Genomic DNA, 21,977 nt, shown 5'->3' on the forward strand with positions numbered 1-21,977 from the left:
TGATCAGAGGGGGAAAAAATTCTAATCTCATCACATCAGCTGAGCCTCTTTTGGCCTCTCTGTGAATGATAGATTTGTGCGGGGGGGTGGATGAGGGGTGGGGATTGGGGGGGGGGGGGGGGGGTCCACCAACAGTGAGATACACAAATGGAGGGAACACGTACATGGAGACCCAGCAGAACCTTACACTACGTCACAGAGTTCTTCTTTAAGCAGAGTGGATTAATACAGTGTAATACAGGTCACGGCCAGCAGAGGGCAAATCCAGTGGTTGAAACAGGAAGTCACATATCTACCTGTGCACTGACTTTCTTACCCTGCTGTTGCCTGAAACATGAGTGAAAGACATTCGTAGATGACATCATGTTATTGCTACTTTGCATTAGCACAGTTAGCTGTTTGTGTAGTCAATATTTCGTCATTGTACTCGTCAGATCCAGTCAAACGAGGTGAAATAAATAAATGCATCCCATTGGAGAGGAGTCAATGTTTCTTTGTGGGAGCAGGCGCCACAGGGAGTCAGGTTAGAGAGGCTGAATGTAAACTCTAAACATTTGCACAAAGCCGCTACTGTCCCAGGCACAGAGCTGCTGTATCCCCCCCCCCCTGTTCTAAAGGTTGCCAGGCTTTATGGATGATGATGATGATGATGGAAAGGCTGACAAAGCAGGCCAAATAAACACACAAGCAAACAAGCGCAGCAGCTGCTGGAATATTATGAGAATTTCAACGGCTATTTTGGATGAACTCCAGAGCCGGTGTTACGTAACGTGCTGTTTGCAGCCATTGAGCAAAAAACATTTCATGAGGAACGTATTATGAGCTCAGCAGCAGCAGCAGCGTTGCGGCGTTTCCAAGCGGCACGACATCACTTTTGTCGTCTTGATAATGTGCTTGACACCAAACAGGGAGGTGGCGCCGACGCCCGGGGACATCTGCGGTGGGTGAGCAAGCACAGGTGCATCTAAACAAACACATCCAATATTAAGGACTCGGCTTGATATGCGGACCGCTGAACTACATAATCGTTATCAAACGCTGCCAGAAAGAGCCAATTAGCTCTGCAATATTATTTTTAACCATCGGGTCATTATGACCCATGTTCCCGTATAGTTCCTCATTTGGTGTTTATTTACTCCCCTGCAGGGTGTGAATGCTATCTGTTAAAGGGTAAAGCCTTATGCCATCCATCAATTTTCGATGCCGCTTATCCTCACTAAGGTAGCAAGGGGTATGCTGGAGCCTATCCCAGCTGAGTTTACACCCTAGACTGGTTGCCAGACAATTGTAGGGCACATATAGCGGCACCACTACCACTAATGGGAAACAGGAGTTGTCTATTTCAGTTACAATAAGGACGATTTAATTTAATTTAATTTAACATTTAATGAGTGGTTAGCGCGCAGACCTCACAGCTAGGAGGACCAGGGTTCGATTCCACCCTCGGCCATCTCTGTGTGGAGTTTGCATGTTCTCCCCGTGCATGCGTGGGTTTTCTCCGGGTACTCCGGTTTCCTCCCACATTCCAAAAACATGCTAGGTTAATTAGCGACTCCAAATTGTCCATAGGTATGAATGTGAGTGTGAATGGTTGTTTGTCTATATGTGCCCTGTGATTGGCTGGCGACCAGTCTAGGGTGTACCCTGCCTTACGCCCGAAGACAGCTGGGATAGGCTCCAGCACCCCCGCGACCCTCGTGAGGAAAAAGCGGTAGAAAATGAATGAATGAATGAACATTTAATGATTCCATCGCCATGGAGACATAGTCCTTTAGCCGTGTATACATACGTATAGGAGCTCAGTGATTTGATTGTGTTCTTTAGAAACGGGCCTGGGAAGGAGCCGCCTCATAAATCCCAGCGAGACAACCATCAACCTGTCGAGACAACTAACTTTCAATTTTCATGCACGGAAATACATCTTTCCAATGGTCTTTGACCGCAGCATCCAGCGTACTGACTGCATGGATTATAACAGCAGGAAATCAGATTTAGGGCACCAGAAAATGTTTTTTTTTTTTTGTTTTTTTTTTCAGATGACACATTCTGTTGTTTTGTTTTTGTTGGACAAATCCTTCAATTTGTTTGACTCCTGGGAGGCGTTCTCAGCCATCTGCTTTTGTTTACAGTTCTGTTGGTCAAGACCCGGGTCACTTTGGTCCACATGTTACTTTGACAATGTTTCACATACAAACCATGAGCTGTGGGAGTTTTGAATTGCTAAATTGCACAGAAAAGGTGTAATTGTGCTCCCAGAGAATAGTGCCGACAGAGAGGACAAAAACCTTGGTGTCCCTCTGGACAATCGAAAGAGATCCAACACATCATATTGTACATCATAATGTATGTATATATTAGATGTATGTATTTTGGATGATGTGTTGCAAGAAACAAGAAGGTGGAGGTTCTACCAGGTGGTGCAATAAGCTGGTATAACCATAGGGGATTTCGGGGGAACAAACATTATGGCAGAGGGTGAAATATTCCATCAGCCGGATCACAGAGAGGCTTTGTGTTGATGAAACAGGTGTCCCAGGTGTCCCTCTGATTGAATGTGATTCATTGCAGGGGGTGCAGAGGGCTGTCAATCAGCACCTCGTTTGACCCCCCCTCCGCCTCACCTCAATAATCTTCTTATATAACATATTATCAAACAATAAACAGGTGCTACTTTTGTGCTAGGCATAACATGAGAAGTGCACTACCTGCTGGCTCATTGAGGTACTGCAGCTACATATTCACGATTGAGAAGTGCTGGCCACAACTTCAAAATTTTCATTTCGCCTTTAAGGAAAAGTGAAAATCCGCAGTGTAGACATACCCCCTGAATCAAAAGTGGTCCAATACTGTACTACATTAGTAAAGTGCGACATTTTGTGTTGTTGTGACGTACCATTATGTCGTCATCGCCGACGTGGGCTGTGTCTTCCTCCCAATTATCTTTTGGCATGGTCGTTGCCGTCTGAAATTTAAGTAGGATTTTTGTCAGTTTGTGTAATCAAACAGCAACATTGAACTACGAGACTGTCTAGAATTTGAGTCTAGTGACTCAATTGGCACAAAAACAGTAAACTCAATTGAAAGGTCTGAGGCTCAGCTACCTGCGGTCGCCATTTTCCTTCAACTTCAGGTGATGTTACATCTTGTTTCTCTGTAAAAAAAAAAAAAAGAAAAGAAAAGAAAGAAAGAAAGAAAACCTTTAGAATTATGCTCTAGAATGTTCAGGTTGGTTTTACACTGCTTGTCTTCATTTATTTGTTATTGTTTACCAACTCGGTGTGTTTTGATTCACTTCCGGTATTTCTTCTTCGACTACTCTGTCAGGCGATAACATCTTCCACTTTGTTAGGGATTGGAAGGAGTGCACCGTTGTACTAGTTCTAGCTTTTTCTTCTAGCTTTAAAACAGATGATTGTTTGGTTTCCTTTCTTTATTTCTATCTGCTTTTTACTGCTCCTTTTATGTACTTATTAAGTTTTTGCTATGTTGGTTGAAGTCTTCATAGCGCGTCAGTTGCATACAAATTACGCCAGAGGGCAGCAGACAGCTACTATTGGACTATTCGTTCTGAGTTCTGAGTCCCTCATTTCTGACTGACAGCAGCGGTCCTTGAATTTGAGGTACCCGTTTAATATTTGAAAAACATACTATTGAAGTTCTATGTTGATAATAAGTTACTCTTATGTCGTTGTGGCTGCATCCAAACTGAGATGTCATTTCTTTATATGGAAAGGACAGAGACAGTGGGATGTATTTATGTCTCTTTTAGAAATTTGAGAAATGCAGAAATGTCGTCTGAGGGCACGCATGCCCAGGGTGGGGTCTCCTCGATGTAGCAGGTGGGAGACACGGCGGACGTGGCAGTGGGGCAGTGATTTAATTAGCACCCTCTACCCCCTCCAGTCCTTCACTCATAGCATCAATAATGCATGGCCCCTTGTTTCCACTGCCATAATTAATCCTCTCTTACTATAATTAAAAGCCAAAAAAATCCCACAAGATGCTTCGGCTTGGCCCGGCGCGGGGCCGGCTTGGCACAGGAACTGATGGAAAAAGTCTTCAGCCTCTCGCGCACCCCGCAGACTGACAGACAGACGTGGAAGTTCAACAGCATCCGGCCTCTTCTCTAAACCACGTCATCTTGAAAGCGGAGCATGAAAGACTGAACTAGGGTGCTTCACGTCCTGTCACATGATAGCAGGTAGGTGCATCAACGCATAAACACACTAAAGCACACAACATCATCATCATCATCATCATCCTTGATGACGTTTGTGTCTGTTGCAGCCAAGCCAAACGAGCAGGCAGGTTGGGGTGGAGCTTACTGATGCTGCAATTAAGGACCGCACTGTCTGGGCGAGCTAACAAGAATGAATATTTCAGTCCACGGATCTCCATGTGTGGTGGGGGCCTGGCACACCTACACACACACACACACACACACACACACACACACACACACACACACACACACACACACACACTGACAGATCTTACCAAGGCTGCCAGAATCATTCACCTCCCAAACACAGATGCCACAATTATCACATCAGCTTCACTGTGCAAACCATGCCAACTGTTAGACGCGTTGTACCCCTTCAACAATGGATGTGGAGAGGGGACACGCCCCTGTTGAAATAGCTAAAAAAAACCCTCCATGAATAATAATCTGACATATAACCTGTAAAATTCCATCAAGGACAAAACAAATATGTCGGGGCCGAGGTCTCCAAACTTCTTGTACCAAAGATTGTACCAAAGAAAGCCATCTAATTGAAATATATGCTAAGCTATCTTAGCTTTGATTAATCATACAATAACAATACATATCGTTAATAATGAATTTTAGTTTTAGGGGTGACCCGAAGGCGGAGATGGCCTTGCATTTGGACACATTTGGAGCATGTTGCCTGTACGTCACATTTGACCAGCAACAGGGTAAAACCAAAATCTATTCACGACAAAGTGTATGGAGTAATACCTAAAATTAGAGAGCAGTCATTATTTTATCCAAATGTCCTTATGTGATGGCACAATGACCCACCCACACCCACCCAACCCCACAAAAAGCCATTTTTTCCCTTCAATTTGAAAATATATACACACATTTTAACATAGCATTCCATACCAGGTGATAAAAAATGCTAGAAATCTAATAATTTCTAATCTAATAATTCATTTTCATAGAATTAAGGTAAAAAAAAATAATTTTAGATGGGTGTTGACTTTCTGCACCCGCTCTATATGAATATGCATCCCAGCAGTGGCGAGCGTGCGACTCCTATTGTGGGCGTTGGTGCAAGTCTGCTTGGCCGCACGCCAGGGAGCGACACAGCTGGCAGAGCAAGAGGGGTGAGGGTGTGAGTAGGGGAAGGAGGGTAAGGAGGGCGTGTGGGGGGGGGGGGGGGGGGTTCACTTGCCACCTAAATTTAATCCGCCTCTACCTTTCTCACCTCGACCCGCTCTGGCCTGCCAGTCGCCGCCGCTTTGTCGACTCGGCACGTACTGAATGTGTAGCCCCTTCCTCCCTGAAAGCCTCCACCCTCCACCCTCCCCCCCTTGCCCCTCCTCAGACGTCCTCTGCCCCATCTCCACTTGATTTATCGCTCTAAAATACCACTGCACTAATTAGTCAAGTAATTAATTAATAGGCATTTGCATTTGTGCATATGCAATTAAGAGAGGGCTGGTGAAAGGAAAGTGCAGATGGGGTCCGGGACGCTTGAGTGTGTGTGTGTGTGTTAGTAATAGGTCCAGAAAGACAAGAGAAGTGCAGGTCGTCACCTTGCAATGTCTGAAAGAGGAAAGGATGGAGCACCGGGGGGCGGAATATGAAGGGTGCGAGAGAGGGGGGTGTTGACAAAAGTAAAAAAGAAGGCGTGGCTTGATGCCTTTGAGGGTCTCCTGGATGTCATTCGGAAGGGAAAGGAGACGTGTAGAAATGCATTTCACAAAGAGGACGAGTTTTTGATTAGATGCGCTTCGTGTAGCGAAAGCAACAGCAGGTCCCCCCCCCCTTACCCCCCAACCCCCACTTGTGACTAATCTATGTACAAACAGAATACAAAGTCATTTAGGATATCTTCATTCCAAAACGAGAATTCGCTCAGAAGTTGCGTGTGAATTCTAAAAGAGCCAAAATAGCAAAGTAAGAAACAGGACAGTAATCACAGCATATCATAGCAATCCTCAGAGTCCAAGAGTGTCCATGATAAGGGGTTACTGTTACCGGGGTTACTGAGACCGCACTCGGCAAGACGCTCCACTCCACTCATGGATCGAGCTAGCAACAAGTGATCGCTTTTTGTGATCGGCGTTGTTCGATGCCCCGCCATGACACTCCATGGAGACTGCCATTTTGGTACCATTTTGTTTTATGTGAATCGAACTACATTTTTGGCACCCATGACTAGTTTGGGTCGGGAAATACTTCGGGCGGCTGCACGGTGGTTAAGTGGTTAGCACGGAGGCCTCACAGCTAGGAGACCCGAGTTCAATTCCACCGTCGGCCATCTATGTGTGGAGTTGGCGCCTCCCAAAAGACAGCTCGGATAGGCTCCAGCGAGCCTCGTGAGGATAAGCGGTAGAAAATGAATAAATGAATGAATTGGGGCAGCCATTTTGTTCAATGATTGTGAGAAGTGGGGTTGCTATTACGCGCATTGGTAGCATTAAGTAGCATTAGCATTTAACATTTCCTTAGGGAGGGGTCTACCATAACATCAGTGCTGCTGTGTGAGCGTTCCAAAAACAAGCGCTCCCATTCTCCTCCTCCTCATCCTCATCCGAGCAACACTGATTGCACTCGCCTGGAGCCCGATGCTGGCTAAAGTCACGCTGTTGACATTTAGCATCTATTTTGGCAAGGTGACTCGAAGGTTGTTTGGGACTTGTTGAGAGTCTGCAGCCATGGACCAGCCCCCCTCCTCCTCCTCCTACTCCTCCTCCCTGTCCCTGCATCTCCTCCACTTGGCACCACTTGGCTGGCATGGAGGCCCCTTTATTCTCCCTCCACACACACACACACACACACACACACACACACACACACACACACATACACAGACAGAGAGAGCCATAGGTTAGCTGGTGTGCTTCCAGTTTGCCATCCCTCCATCCCAAAAGGGATGGCGGACACATTAGTGAATCGTCACGGCTTCCTCGACACCCACCACCAGGATGACCCCCCCCACCGCAATCCACCGAATGCTCGAATGCCACGCCATCCGGACACCACGCTGCCACGTTCCCTCAGCGCCGCGACTCCACACGACGAGCCAAATTGGACGCGGCGCGGTCATCGAGCTCATTTCTCCCGCATTAACTCCACTAATGTGCTCTAAATAGAGATCTCACGGCTGGGACGGACAAAGCAGACGCACGCCGCAAGACGGGACATACCGGGGCATGCGGAGCCACACCCCTCTTCTTCATTGTTTGGATTCCCCCCGAGTGGGCGTCCACACCTGGGTCCCACTCTCTCTCTCTCTTGCTCTATCACCCCCTTAAGACACCAGCAAACACTTAGCTGCGGAAGTATTTGGACAGTGACACAGTTTTTAGCATTTATGCTATTTTTAGGAATTTATGTAAAACATGACCAATAGGGTAGGGTTGTCCAAATTCCGGCCTGCTGGTTATTTGGAGCACACAGCTTGTACGTTTACCGGCCCTGGGCATATTCTAAACAGGAAATTAACACCGCTCGCTAAGACGAGATGTACGTTGTGTTAGCATAGCCTTTACTACAATACATTACTTTGCTTTTGGTGTAATTAAGTAAACAGAAGGTAAAGCTATGTTACCCTCTTCTGCACCCTGTGTATGCTAGCGGCCCCGCCTCAAACCAAGTAGACCAAGAGACTGTATGAATGACAAAAAGACTCACTCCGTTCATGCCATTGTTCAACAAAACAAACGCACCAATGCGCTGAAACAAGTGACCTAAACCAAAAAAAAAAAAATTCCGCCACATACATCATCTTGTTGAACGTCTTCCCGTGGGATTTGCGACATTCCTTGTCCTAATAATTTTGATCTTATTGGCAGTTTTTTTTGTCAAGTGGGTCAGCAGAGTCGCAACAAACGAGGATTGGTTGTACCGGGAAGGGAAACGCAATTTGATCCAATTAGGTAAATAAATAAACAATATGCCTTCTGCTCATGGCCTTAATGCACTTATAATGCACCCCCCCCCCCCCCCCTTGAGCCGCACCACTGGTGGATGCTGTGGCAGGCTTGAACCTATAGAGTTAATTGATGTAATTGTAGGATAAGCTGCCTACAGTATTATGCGGCCTTCTCCTCCAATGCTAAACTGATTAATTGCTTGTGTTAATATGATTTAATTGCAGGCGATCCGCTTAATGCACTTATGGCTGCAGTTGGCCCGCTTTCGTGACAATGCATCATGGCTTCCACGAAAGACGATTTGGATGCTATTTTTTAAGGAAGAAGAAAAAAGGAGGTTCAGGTCAAACATTTTTTTTTTTGTTGCTCCACCATTTTTATTAGTCTGTTTTTGCTGCCTTTTTTTCTGGCTTTGTGCAGCACTAGTGTGGTGACAGATGGCGAAGCCCTCCTCCTCCTCATCTTCATCCTCCACCTTCTCTCTCTCTCTCTATCTCTCTCAATCTCTCTCTCTCTCACTCTACCCCTCCAGGGAGGCCAAATCTCTCCGAATGCGAGCGCATGTCAATCACCGGGCCCCTCATGTGATGGCTCTTGCCGGTGACGTGCAGCCATATGGGCGCTGGCATCGCAGCCTTATAGCTGGTATGTAACCTCCCTCATCCCCTCTCTCTCTCTCTCTCTCTCTCTCTCTCTGTCTCTCTTCCACTTCGCACACTCACTCTCTCACTCCCTCTCTTGCAGGGACGCACGCTTTCTTTCGGGGAAGGGGGGGGAAGAGACGCCAGTGAAGGAAGAGCCAGAGCTCCGCTCGCACCTGCACGCCGACACGGAGCGACGCTTCGGTCCTCCCTGAAGATGGTCTAAAAACGGTTGTTGTTTTTTTTTTCCTATCCTGTTTTGGTACTCCCCCCCACCCCCTTTCCTTCCTCCTCCCTTCTCGTCACCCATCCCGCGAGAAGACCTCGAGCCCAGGTGAGTCCCGGAAGCTACACGGAGATGCATGGAAAAAGACTGCAGTTATCCCATACGCGAGCGTTCCCTGAACGCACCTTTCCTGGATGAATTCATTCAATCAAATTGTTTGCGCGTATTTTTTATCTCTCTGTAAACTTTGTCCAAACGACAAAAAAATTAAAGTAACATTAAATGGGAACGTTAAAGTAAATTACAGCATCGATTTTTCTTTTTTAAAAAAATGAACATTTTATGTGCATGTTTTGCGCATTAAAAAAAAACGACGCCACTGCTGAGTGGATGTTTTTTTTTATTTTTATTTTTTACTGTAAAAGTATATCGTCACGACACACCTTCTTTAAGTGAAATGTCCCTGCTGCATTGCTGTAGCCCCACGGCAAAAGCGAGTATATATTTAACGAGCCCTAAAAGCCTACGAGCAACATTTCCATCTGTTTAAAAAAAAAACAAAAAAAAAAACGCTAGCGCCTCTTTGCATAACGAATTAGGTGTGAAATCTATTTGGTGTAAACGTGCACGCTGCATCATGCACGCTCTGTTAATTAAACGTTGTTTGCTTTTTAATTGAGGCAAATGCAGCCGTGTGTGAGATTTTTTAAAGTAGATTTTTTTTGCCCCCCCCCCCACGACCCCCCCAACCCAACACCTCTACATAGAGATAATTACTCCTTAATGGCAGCTTATCAGCCTATATACTGTATACTGTATCTGACCTCACTGTGTTTAAAAGACGTCAAAAAATGATCAATAAATTTAAAATGTTTGTAATTTTTGATTTCTTATTTTAATATATTAAATTAGATTATTTTGGTGGTCATTTTAAGCGTGATAAAATATCTTGTTGTGGCCTATAAACGTCACGTGGTGTTAAAATATCAAGAATAGTCTAAATTATAATTCAAAAATGTAATTTATAGAGTAGAATGAACCTACTAAAACACTAAAATTGTGTCCTATATGTTTTAGCGTATTGTATTAATTTAACAATCATAATAAAATTACACAATAGTGATTTTAATGAAATAATCATTTTTAAAAAGCAGTCCAATGAGACGATGTTGGGGTTGAATAGTGTTGGAATGCAGCCAGGAGTGGATGTGGGCGGTGTGTGTGTGTGTGTGTGTGAAGAGTCTCCCCTCCCGCCTGCTCCCTCATGGGACCTGTAGTGTGGGCCCTCGCCGGTGGGACCCCCCGCCCATCTCTAGAGTACACGGCTGGTCACACGGATGTTAGACATGCAAAGTGATGTTCTGGTTTTGCGTCCATTCGGACTCACTGTGTGCCTCCCCCGTCCCCAGAGCCCCCCCAAAAATGTTGACGAGGCTTTTCAGCGACCCCTCGCTGCTCCCCGACGTGCAGAAATACTCGGGCTGGGCCGAGGACAGCGACGGCGACGACGGCAAGCTGAAAGACGACGAAGCAGACCCGGACGCCCACGAGGACGACATGGACGATCTGAGGGGAGACAGCCGGACGCACTCGGAGCACGCCGGTGAGGACGACGAGGACGACGAGGCAGAGGACGACGACGACGGCGAGGACACGGAGGGGGAGCGCCCCAAGAAGCGGGGCCCCAAGAAGCGAAAGATGACGCAGGCCCGCATCGAGCGCTCCAAGATGCGGCGCATCAAGGCCAACGCCCGGGAGCGGACCCGCATGCACGACCTGAACTCGGCGCTGGATAACCTACGGAAGGTGGTGCCGTGCTACTCCAAGACGCAGAAACTGTCCAAAATCGAGACGCTGCGCCTGGCCAAGAACTACATCTGGGCCCTGTCGGAGATATTGCGCTCGGGGAAGCGTCCAGACCTGGTGTCCTACGTGCAGACCCTGTGCAAGGGTCTCTCCCAGCCCACCACCAACCTGGTGGCCGGCTGCCTGCAGCTCAACTCCCGCAACTTCCTCACAGAGCAGCCGTGCCCCGACGGCGCCCGCTACGGCTCGGGTTCCTTCTCCATGCACTCGTACCCCTACCAGTGCGCCCGCCTGTCCAGCCCCCACTGCCGCCAGGGCTCGAACTCGCACCCGCTGGGCTCGCACGGCTACTGCCCGGCCTACGACTCGGTGTACGGCGGCAGCGGCTCCCCGGAGTACAACAGCCCCGAGTACGAGGGGCCCATCAGCCCGCCGCCCCTGTGTATCAACGGCAACTTTTCCGTCAAGCACCAGGGCTCGGCATCCCCCGACAACGACAAGGCGTACCACTACTCTATGCATTACTCCGGCCTGCCCGGATCCAGGCCCGGCGCCGCCCACAACCTGGTGTTTGGCTCCTCCGGGGCCCGGAGCGGCATTCACTCGGAAAACGTCCTGCCTTACCACGACATGCACTTACATCACGAGCGGGCCCCCGGCTACGAAGAACTCAACGCCTTTTTCCACAACTAGAAGGAGGCGTGGCGTGGCGTGGCGTGGCGTGGCGTGGCGTGGCGTGGCGCGGCACGGCGCCTTGCTATCCACAATCTGACCACTCGAGTTCTTTCTTTTTATGGGATAAAGATGTGAGTGCTTTTCTTTGACTTCCTCCAGCATTCCCTTCTTGTTGTTTGCAATCGTCAGGGAAACGACGGCGGGGAGGCGACGCACACGAAACACAATGTAACTAATTGACACCACAGAGAGATTTTCAAGTATTCATGGTATTTTTTCATTATTATTATTTATTTGAAAGATGTACTTTGTATTTGTGTTGGTGCCTATTTGCAGTTTTTTTTGACTCCCAAAAAAAAAAGAAGAAATGAACCTACATTGTGTTTTTTTTTTTATTGTTTTTAAAATAAATTTAAGAAGGGAACAAAATAGAGATAAATGAGGCTACTTGAGCTGTTCTTTTTTATTTTGTTGTTGTTTGGCATCTATGCAAAAGCAGATGTGACCACACACACACTTTTAAAAAGTATACTTTTTTTTGGTTATTTATTATCACTCCTTTAAGTGAACCATTGCACTGTTTTATTTATTTGTGTTATTTTACATTTTAATTTATTGATTTATTTATTATTGCTGCACGTCTATTTATTATTATGTGGTTTTTCTGTAATTAATGTGAATAGTTAATGGACATGAAGGGATCCCATGTGCTTATTTATTCATTTTCCATCCAGTCTTTCAACTTTGTATTCAATCAACTGTGTGGTTAAAAAAAATGTAATAAAATGACAATAAGCGATATTGTGCAACTCGTTTATTTCTCATAGGCTAATTCTCATTATTATTATTATTATTATTTTGAAGGATCACAATGTTTAAATAAGACAGCCAGCCTGTTGCTTTATCTCAATCTAATTGGGCCAGATTTTACCTAAACGTGCAGGCTTTGTGGGGGCCACAACCTGCAGCAGGAGCCCCCTCAGAGCCCCCCCCCCAGGGAGCAGCTTTGGGAGGCCATGTTGGCATCCTTCTCCAGTGCAGGAGGTAACTTGGTGCCAAAAGTGGAGATGTTTCTGCCAGATATCTCCATTTATTCATTTATTACAAAAGAGTCGTTTAAAAAAAATGAGAGTATTTATACGGAGAAATATTTCTTTGGGGAAACTGGGATTTGGCGAGGCTCGTGAGCAACGGTCAATGATGCGTTCAAGGTCAGCTGGGTAATCACCTCACGTTTTTTTTTTTTTGCACCTACAAAGGACGTTTTTGTGTAGCTGATTAATTCCAATATATTATATTACAAAATATTTGTAATTGTACATATAAAGACATTTATATTATTATTATTATGCTTATTGTTATATTTCGACATTCAAACAATACATATTTATTTAAACTCAATTCATTCCAACAGATATGTTGTTTATTATTGGCTTGCATTTTGCAGTGTGTAAAACCTAAGAAAATTATTGCATGACGATAATTGAATTTTACGAGGCACACAAACTGTACATATCATGTACATATCATGCCCGCGTGCGTTGGCTTGGCCAATGAAAAAGGGGGCATCCGTTGCCACCTCGGCTGGGTTTGGAGCTGTGCCCCAGGACCCATATGTTCCCCCCAAAAGTCCCGGTTAGTCTCTCACACACACACGCACACACACACAAGCACGCGCATTGTGACCACCTTAACACACCACACCACGAGGCCCACTTTGGCCCCTTGAACGCAGCATTGTTTTTAAACCATATATACAGCACAACGAGCAATTTCTTTTTTTTTATTCGATAAAATCCGTCATTTTCGTTTCATTTTTATTTTCTGTGCTGCATTTTTGGCGTTAAAAAAATCATTTTTTGTTGTGCTGTATTCTTTTGGCCTTTAACCCTTGGTAAATTTCACTCCTGAAAATTAGTACCCCACGCCACGTGGTTTGATATTTACATTAAAAAAAAATCTAATTATATTGAGAACGATTTTTAAGGTTTAAACTTTATCGTTATTATAATGACCTCACGTACCTATACACGATTGGCTGGGAGGTGGATCACGTGACTCCTACGCCGTCTTTTGATGCATTTATTTCCGCTGCAATGTTGGCTCCTTTTTCCTTTGAAGAGATGAGACAAACATGTCAGATGCTACTAAATGCTAAATGCTAGATTGTTGGCTTGCTTTTATGAAACATCAGTGCTTTGCTTCAAAATGGACGAAACAAAAAACAAAAAAACAAAAAAATACAGCATAGTTCTCCTCTGTTTTGATGACTCTGTTTGGACCGTAGTCAGGTCCACTATAGTCCAACGTGTGTGTGAGCTCCGTGGCTGCGGAGGAGAACCGAGCCAAGTCCCTTAATGTTCCCCCAGCAGCAGCAGCAGTCCACGGGGCCAAAATGGGAGTGTTGGGAGTGAGAGAGAGAGAGAGGGGGGTCCATGTTTCCTTGCTGAATTTTTGGGAGCATCTGTTCATTATCATGGCACACACACACACACACGGCTTTATCAATAACGTACACATTTGCACTTTATTTCATATTAAAGTCACGTGCACTTTACAATAGTCCGCTTGTTTTGCCGCAGCTTCATTTTTCCGTAATCTTCCCTGAATAATTTATGCATATATATTTTTTTTAAGTCTTACTTAAACTTGCAGTGACACTGTGTGTGTGTGTGTGTGTGTGTGTCGGAGGAAAAAAGTGAGTGCAGACATCTCGCTGTTTAAATTATCATGTCGGTGCCCACTCTTTTTCTCACTCAACTTGAGAGGAGTGTTTGTCCGACATAGCAGTCAATAGTGCCATGAGCAAAATGTCACAAGTACAATGGTGTGAAGTCCAATTAGACATAGCAGAAATATTTTCATGTAATATCAGGAGTGTTTGCCTGCTTTCATGCTTTGTGTGTGTGTGTGTGTGTGTGTGTAAAAAATCTGCACAGAAAGTACCATAAAGCACAACAATTAAATTAATGTGTGTGTGTAAAGTATGAAAATATATACACAGTAGTAGTGTCCAAACTTTTTCTACTTTTATATTATTTTTTTGTAAAAAAAATATGTATTAAAATGTATTCATACATTTAAATACATTATCATTAATTATTGGAATGTTTTAGCTCCTCTTTTATTGGGTATCATTTTCATTTCTTATTTATTATTATTCATTTTATCATTATATTATTATAATGTGTGCAAAATATGCACATACTGTATGTAGATATAAATGAAATAAATCTGAAATTAAAAGTGTGTGTGTGTGACATTTGGGTAATCTGATGAGATTTGCAATCTGTTTGCGATTAAAAATGAAACCAAAAAAAATTTTTTTTTTTTTTTTTTTTTTGGGGGGGGGTCTCCTCTGCAATGGTGCAGGCAAAATTCCGCAACATCTGCTTGTTTGCGAAGTGAAGAAGAAGAGCTGCTGCGGGTCCAGCTTGGGGAGAGACCCCGGGGTGGGTGGGTGGGGGCTAGGGGTGGGGGGGGGTTTGGGCCTCAGGTTGGCCGGTGGCCAAGAGGGTTGTGCAGGAGAGGTGAGGTGGGCTGTGGGGGGGGCAACATCTGCCAGATGTGCAGGCATGAGGAGAAGAATTGTTCAGTCCAGAGTGAAAGTACACCTTCATCCTCCTCCTCCTCACGGCATGCAGCAGAGGGTCAGAGAGGGTGGGGTCGGGGGGGCGTGTCTGGCCTCTGTTTAGGAGGTTAAGTAGGAGGTGCACGCGTTGCAACTGGATCAGAAGGGGGTGAAGGTGGTGGTAGTGGTGGTGGTGATGGGGGGGGGGGGGGGGGGGGGGGGGGGTTGCTGGTCTGCACAGATGGCGTGTGCGCGCGCCCGTGAGCGTGCTCGTGTGTTATGATAGGGTTGGATGATGCCCTGGTCACATGGGCAGCAGTAATTGGCCTCCATATTGACCAGTTTGCAGCGCTAGGGGGGCGGGGGGTCTCCCAGCTGGACCTGTCACATGGCATCGCGTACACTTCACTGATCAGCCCCCCACCCCCACACACACACTTCCTTACCCATCCTCGCCCTCACCCACCAAATGACCTCCACCCTTCATCACGCCAACCTCTCATTCACCTTCGGTTCCATCACTTCCTGCTTCTGTCATCACTTCCTGCTCCAATCATTTCATTATCTCTACAACTCTGTCCTCCTGCTTTGTCCATCACTTCCTGCTCTATAGTTTATTTCCTGCTTCACTCATTACTTCCTGTTCCGATCATTTTGTCTTTTGCAACCATTTCCTGTTCCATCAACAACTTCCCACTCTGTCCATCACTTCCTGCTTTGATCATCGCATCCTGTTCCCGCATGTCACTTCCTGCTTCCTCTGTTATTTCATCTATCACTTCCTGCTTCTGTCATCACTTCCTGCTCCAATCATTTCATTATCTCTACAACTCTGTCCTCCTGCTTTGTCCATCACTTCCTGCTCTATAGCTTATTTCCTGCTTCACTCATCACTTCCTGTGCCGATCATTTTCTCTTTTGGCAACCATTTCCTGTTCCATCAACAACTTCCCACTCTGTCCATCACTTCCTGCTCTATAGCTTATTTCCTGCTTCACTCATCACTTCCTGTCCTGATCATTTTCTCTTTTGGCAACCATTTCCTGTTCCATCAACAACTTCCTACTCTGTCCATCACTTCCTGCTTTGATCATCGCATCCTGTTCCCACATGTCACTTCCTGCTTCCTCCGTTATTTCAGCTATCACTTCCGCTTTTGGAATCGCTCTTCTATCCATGACTTCCTGCGTAGATAATCTGTCAATCAGTTCCCGCTTGGTCCAACGCTTCCTGCTCCGACCATCGCTTCCTACTTCATCCATCACGTCAACTTAAATTGAAAGATTTCCTGGTTTCCTAAGAATAGGCGTAATCAAACGGAACAGAACAAAACAGGACAAAGCAGGACATTGGGAAATCCAAGCTGACTATTTGGAACATTAGCTATTCCAATTAGCTTCCGATAACAATAACACCAACGGTTGCAGTATGCATAAGGCTTCATTGTTCAGCACTTCCAGGCCTCACTGCCTTGTACGTTTTGCAGCGTGGGCACCACTGAGACCCCTCCGTGTATCTGACCAACTTCTAGCGTGGTATCACCCTCCCGAATGTGCGTGCGTGCGTTATTGTGTGTTTAGCCGCGAGATGCCCGACTGCGAGGAGTTAGCACTCGAGAGCGCCTCTCATCTCAGACTTGGCAGGGAAGGGTCTCGGGGTACGAGGAGAACAATCGTCTCTCCTGCGCTCCTGTCAGCCAGCAAACACACCACGCTGGCACTCGCTCAATGAAGGAATAGGGAAAAAAAAAAAAGAGTGGGATAGTGACAACAAGGCGGATGGACACACACACACACACACACACTTTTTCTTTTTATATGGACACATGTGGCCAGAACGTTGTCACAGACCTGATGGTGCCAACAAGGATTGTGGGACATGGACCTCATGAAAGTAGTCTGTAAAAATCATCAGGGTCTCATAACAGCAAAGAAGGGTGTGTGTGCCCCCCCCCACTATCTGGTTCGAGCATGCACAGGACTACACTATGGACATCTAAATCAGGGGTCTCAAACACACGGCCCACGGGCCAAATGTGGCCCGCAGGACACTAGTTTGAGGCCCCCGCCTTGATATGAAAGTTTAATGTCAAGTTTGATATGGATGCTGTATGGTATCATGTACCCAGAAAAAAAATTATTACGTTTGATTAATGTTCATGTTAAAGGTTAAATAACTGTTAATAGTTATCCTCCCTATCCGTGTGGAAGTGGTAAGTTTTTGGCTATTGAAGTTTAAAGGAAATAACTCGAAGGCTACCGTTTAGGTCGCTAGCTCTCTAGTTTGCGAGTTAGCATGTGTCTCAAGACCCTGCAGTTGCGCAATATGTTGTAAATAAAATAAAATAAAGAGTATAAATGTGACTATAGTCGTGTTTTGTCATGTCTACAGGGCTCTAATAATGCTTTGTTCATTTTAATCTGAAAAAAATAATTTGTCTACCCACCAACTATATGTGGTTTCTTAAGTTTTGATTATTTGCCGTTTTATTATTATTATTATATTTATTTATGTATTACTGATTGATTGATTTGTTTATTTATTTTTCATCTTATTTTGTGTATAAAAATAAAAAGTAAGATATTTGAGAACAGTGGAATGTTTTATCAGAGCTTTTCTTGTAGAAAATCGGAACCAAAGTAAAGTTTATTCATTTTTATGTTTTTAATAAATGCATTTTTTTTTTTTGGAAAACCTGATGCGGCCCAGTCTCACCCAGACCCTAGCTCCAGTGGCCCCCAAGTAAATTGAGTTTGAGACCCCTGATCTAAAGGATGGTTCTCCAGGGGACATTGTCTGCTTTTTACTGGCCCTCCGCATATTCTAAAAAATAACGTTTTGGTTCGGTTTGGCCATTTTGATGTACTAACTTCAACTTTTTTGAATGCTGACCTCGGTAGAAAAATTTTGCACAGCCGTGCACTTAAGGCTTTCCCTACACGTGTTTCTACATCTCCATAAGTGCTTCTAATGTCAAATTAATCGGACTTAATGGTAACAGTTTGACCCCGGGAACGGGTGATTTGTATTTAGATTATTTCCTATGGGAATACTTTCAAGAACAGATTGTATTCGACTTAAGAGGTGGCGCCGCACGTTCATACGTGCCCGCATGTGCGCCCTCCTTATGCGTGAGCGAGGATGAGGAGGTTGATGTTGAAGTGTGTGTCTGTGCGGCGATGAAGAGGAGAGAGGTGGTGGTGGTGGGTGGGTGGGGGGGGGGGTGTTTAGATTCTGTGACATCTGTTCATTACAACGAGAGTGTGTTTATTTTTATACAGCCACAAGCAGCGAGCTCGACTGGCACCGCTGGTTAATGTACCAGCCCGACACTGCAAATGAAATATTCACCAGCAGCAGGCAGAAAGGGGGGAGAAGAAGAAGAAGAAATAAAATAAAAGCCAGGAGAGGAAAGAGGACAAAGAGAGAGAAAAAAAATCACTAACAGGAAAATACACATAGAAATGCATGTTAAGTCGCCATTTTGGTGCAAATGGAGAGTGGAAACCTCAAAATGAGCCCCAAAAAATCGTCTGAAATTTAGTATTAGGAATGGAATATTTTCCTATTTGTTGTAGATAACAACAAACATGTTGCAGTACTGCATACCCCCGCCACCCTAGTCAGAATAAGCGGTATAGAAAATGACGAATACATGTTGCAGTACGACAGTAGAAGTAAAAATGATTAAATTATTAAACTTACAGTCATAATTGCTCCAAAAAAGGCGGATATGCACACGTTATTTTGCCAGAAAAATATTATAACATGTCATTGTGTTTAATCTAGTCATTAAATATCATAAATGAAACATTGTGGTGTTTAAAAATACAAATTTGATAGCAAAAATTCACACCATAATTGCTCCAAAAAAGGCGGATATGCACGTTATTTTGCCAGAAAAATATTATAAAATGTCATTGTGTTTAATCTAGTCATTAAATATCATAAATGAAACATTGTGGTGTTTAAAAAAATACAAATTTGATAGCAAAAATTCACACCATAATTGCTCCAAAAAAGGCGGATATGCACGTTATTTTGCCAGAAAAATATTATAAAATGTCATTGTGTTTAATCTAGTCATTAAATATCATAAATTAAACATTGTGGTGTTTAAAAATACAAATATGATAGCAAAAATTCACACCATAATTGCTCCAAAAAAGGCGGATATGCACGTTATTTTGCCAGAAAAATATTATAACATGTCATTGTGTTTAATATCATAAATGAAACATTGTGGTGTTTAAAAAATACAAATTTGATAGCAAAAATTCACACTATATTGTAGTATTTTTCATCTAAAATTTGAATCCAAATTATGAATTTTAATTTTCAACAGTAGCAGAGAATAAATAAATCCAATCATAACGACCCACCACACTTGAGCATCAACAAGACCCCCCCCCCCTCCTCCCTCTTCCGAACCCCCTTTTGCCCTGCCCCAGCACTGGCCGGGCCCCACTCCCGGTGCTCCCGTGGGACGGCCTGCTCTGGAATGCCGCTCATGGGGAAGAATCTCGCTGCAGGCGCTCAATATGTCACACGAGTCTAGGGGCGGGGGGGGTGGGGGGGGGGGGCAGCGAGCCACACGACGGGTGAGGGTGTGCAGTGGTTTTCAAGAAGGTGTCAGCATGTCCGTGTGTTCGAGTACGACATACGACACAACCCCCCCCCCCCCCCTTACAACCACCACCACTACCAGATTAACGGTTTAAAGGGTTCTGATTAACAGGCGGGCCGCTCTGGGCTGGGTGGGGAATTAGGGTTGCACATTAGATATTCATTAGTGCCAGGCCCGTACATACCCATGCCCCCCCGGACACACAAATTTCAACATTTAATCGAATTGGCACCATTCGTATTTGTATATGTTTGTATATTTGCAACCAAGACTCATATTAAATCAGAAAAAGTAACCCGATAAAACGTGTATTGCTGTTCCACACGGTTCCTGCGAGTCTCGGTAACGCACTTTCAAAATAAAATGTAAAAAAATCAATCCTAAGGTAATACGCAAAGATTGAACGGCGGCAACTGGACTCGTGTTTTCTGAAGACGTTTCACTTTGAATTCAAATGGCTTCTTCACTCTATGTTTCAGGTGGGCGTCTCCCAAAAGGGGGGTGGCCCACAATCGGGGTGCCTGACTTAATGTCATGCAGGACAGTCGTTCTCCTGTCTGACGGCAAAACAGCTCGTTAGTGGCCACTCTTCCCGTGGAATTAAACAATCTTCGAGGGAAGCGATGTCGGCACATTGTTCCAAGCAGATGATCGGCGACGGCGCAAAACCCGCATCCTCTGTTTGAGCGAGGGCTTTCAAACATGGCTTCTTTCACACCGCTTGTCGGACCAGCTGTCCTGCTTAGTCACAACCGCGCTCCTCAATGAATAAACAACATGGCGGAGTTTGCTTCTGGGCATTCGGTTATTGCGGTGAAAGCGGCTTTTGTGTAACGGGGGGGTGTTTGGAGGGCATTGGTAGAAGAAGACTTCTGGATTAACGGTGAAACGTCGTTGTCCAGTTGCATCCAATCAATCTTTGCAGATTAGCATAACCTGGATGATTGACAATCTATAGGACATTTGGGGAGTAAACAGTGGATATATTCTATGTTCCTATTCTATCATTCCTTTTTTCCTTATAAGTTTTTTAATCCAATGAGATCCATCAATCCGTCAATCTAAATAATTAAGGATATAAACTACTGACAAGTGAAGAGTCAAATTATGTGTACAAAATCTCAACAGAACTAATTAATCATGTCGGAGTTCCCCAGTCAATCTTAAATCGTGTATGCAACAAAGATTATTTCATATCTTTACACAAATAAAATTAAGAAAATCCTATTTATAACTAGACTGCAAACCCCCCCTCCCCCTTCCCTTGTTTGTTTTGTTAGTTCCTGAAGTGCCAAGAGAGAAGCGAAGACACGGATTGACACCCCATCTCTCCTGCAAAGCCTCCCTCCTCCGCCTCGCCAGATTAAGGGATTAGCAGGCGAGGCAAGCGCTAAAGCTGGCTAATTCTCACCCAAGCACACAGAGATGAGGCTACCCGGAATCTCGCCCCCCCCATTAAGCGGGCCTCGGTGCAGCAGCTGTGTATAAGAGCCACTTCTTACCACAGACGACAAACTTATGTACACTTTGACTGCAGGTATGTTATGCACTTTTTATATTTGTTTTTAATCTGTGTCGCACGTCAATGTTTATGTTCCTTTTCCAGTTGGACTATTCCACAAAAATACTTTCCTTTATTTATGACCTCAGCTGTATTTGTTGTTGACGCGAGCTGTCGTGCATTCTGTTACAGGGGAAACTAATTTGATTGGTTTTGTCAAATGTAATTAAAATGGAGCTGCCGCTCCAGGCTTAGCGCGCAGAATGGAAAAATGACACATTTTACAGCACGCTTGATAATAATACCATTTGCCATGCTGTACATGATTAGAAAAGCCATAATTGTAATGTTGATATTTCAGTAGTAGTAGCGTTAGCATCTACAGTAAACCTCGGATATATCGGATTGTCCGATATAAGCGAAATCAGTCATATGCGTATACCGTAAAATGTCCGTTTTACGCATATATCGGATTTATATCCGGTATATGCGTAAATCGGATTTTATCCGTTATAAAAAGGCACTTCCTTGACTATGTTTCCAATGTACTTGGACGCGCAGGCAACGCTGCAAACGCTGCAAATGACGTCGTATAGCGGGCCTGTCACGATTCGGCGAATCGGAGCGCCACGATGCGGCCATCCGATATATGCGAGGGAAATTTCATGGAAATGCATTGGAACGGGACTGGAGATTTTGTCCGAAATTGGCGAAATCCGTTATAAAAAATCCGATATATGCAATGAATTTTTATTGGAAATGCATTACAGAAAAATCGGTTCTTTTTTATCTGTCCGTTG

At 44.7% G+C, this 21,977-nt stretch overlaps 1 protein-coding gene and 1 long non-coding RNA gene across 6 annotated transcripts in view; one reads left to right on the forward strand and one right to left on the reverse strand.

Annotated features, from left to right (window-relative positions):
- Positions 1 to 703: 703 nt before the first annotated feature.
- On the forward strand, positions 704 to 12,270 carry neurod2 (neuronal differentiation 2). 4 transcript variants are annotated; one of them, XM_058049811.1, is made up of 6 exons: positions 704 to 958; positions 3,983 to 4,201; positions 4,288 to 4,403; positions 8,663 to 8,775; positions 8,875 to 9,105; positions 10,407 to 12,270. In XM_058049811.1, the coding sequence occupies exon 6, from the start codon at positions 10,420 to 10,422 to the stop codon at positions 11,494 to 11,496; it is 1,077 nt and encodes a 358-aa protein (XP_057905794.1). In that variant the 5' UTR covers positions 704 to 958; positions 3,983 to 4,201; positions 4,288 to 4,403; positions 8,663 to 8,775; positions 8,875 to 9,105; positions 10,407 to 10,419; the 3' UTR covers positions 11,497 to 12,270. The 4 variants fall into 4 exon arrangements, with proteins under 4 accessions (XP_057905794.1, XP_057905795.1, XP_057905796.1 ...); XM_058049812.1 differs by lacking the exon at positions 704 to 958 and adding an exon at positions 2,938 to 3,130 and having other exon boundaries at positions 4,083 to 4,201; XM_058049813.1 differs by lacking the exon at positions 704 to 958 and having other exon boundaries at positions 3,785 to 4,201; positions 8,875 to 9,002.
- Positions 1,331 to 21,977, reverse strand: part of LOC131103494 (uncharacterized) — a 37,413-nt gene continuing 16,766 nt past the window's right edge. The window contains exons 4-7 of one of the 2 annotated variants that reach the window (XR_009119614.1): positions 13,503 to 13,591; positions 3,102 to 3,151; positions 2,894 to 2,962; positions 1,331 to 1,877 (exon numbers count right to left, since the gene is read on the reverse strand). This is a non-coding gene — a long non-coding RNA (uncharacterized LOC131103494). The remainder of the gene's footprint in view (positions 1,878 to 2,893; positions 2,963 to 3,101; positions 3,152 to 13,502; positions 13,592 to 21,977) is intronic. The other variant, XR_009119615.1, reaches the window with a different exon arrangement.

Source organism: Doryrhamphus excisus, chromosome 15 (genome assembly GCF_030265055.1).
Source record: "Doryrhamphus excisus isolate RoL2022-K1 chromosome 15, RoL_Dexc_1.0, whole genome shotgun sequence".
Taxonomy (NCBI): domain Eukaryota; kingdom Metazoa; phylum Chordata; class Actinopteri; order Syngnathiformes; family Syngnathidae; genus Doryrhamphus; species Doryrhamphus excisus.

Excerpts from the sequence above, each read along its gene's own strand:
- neurod2 (XM_058049811.1), top strand. The coding sequence starts at position 10,420 with ATGTTGACGAGGCTTTTCAGCGACCCCTCGCTGCTCCCCGACGTGCAG.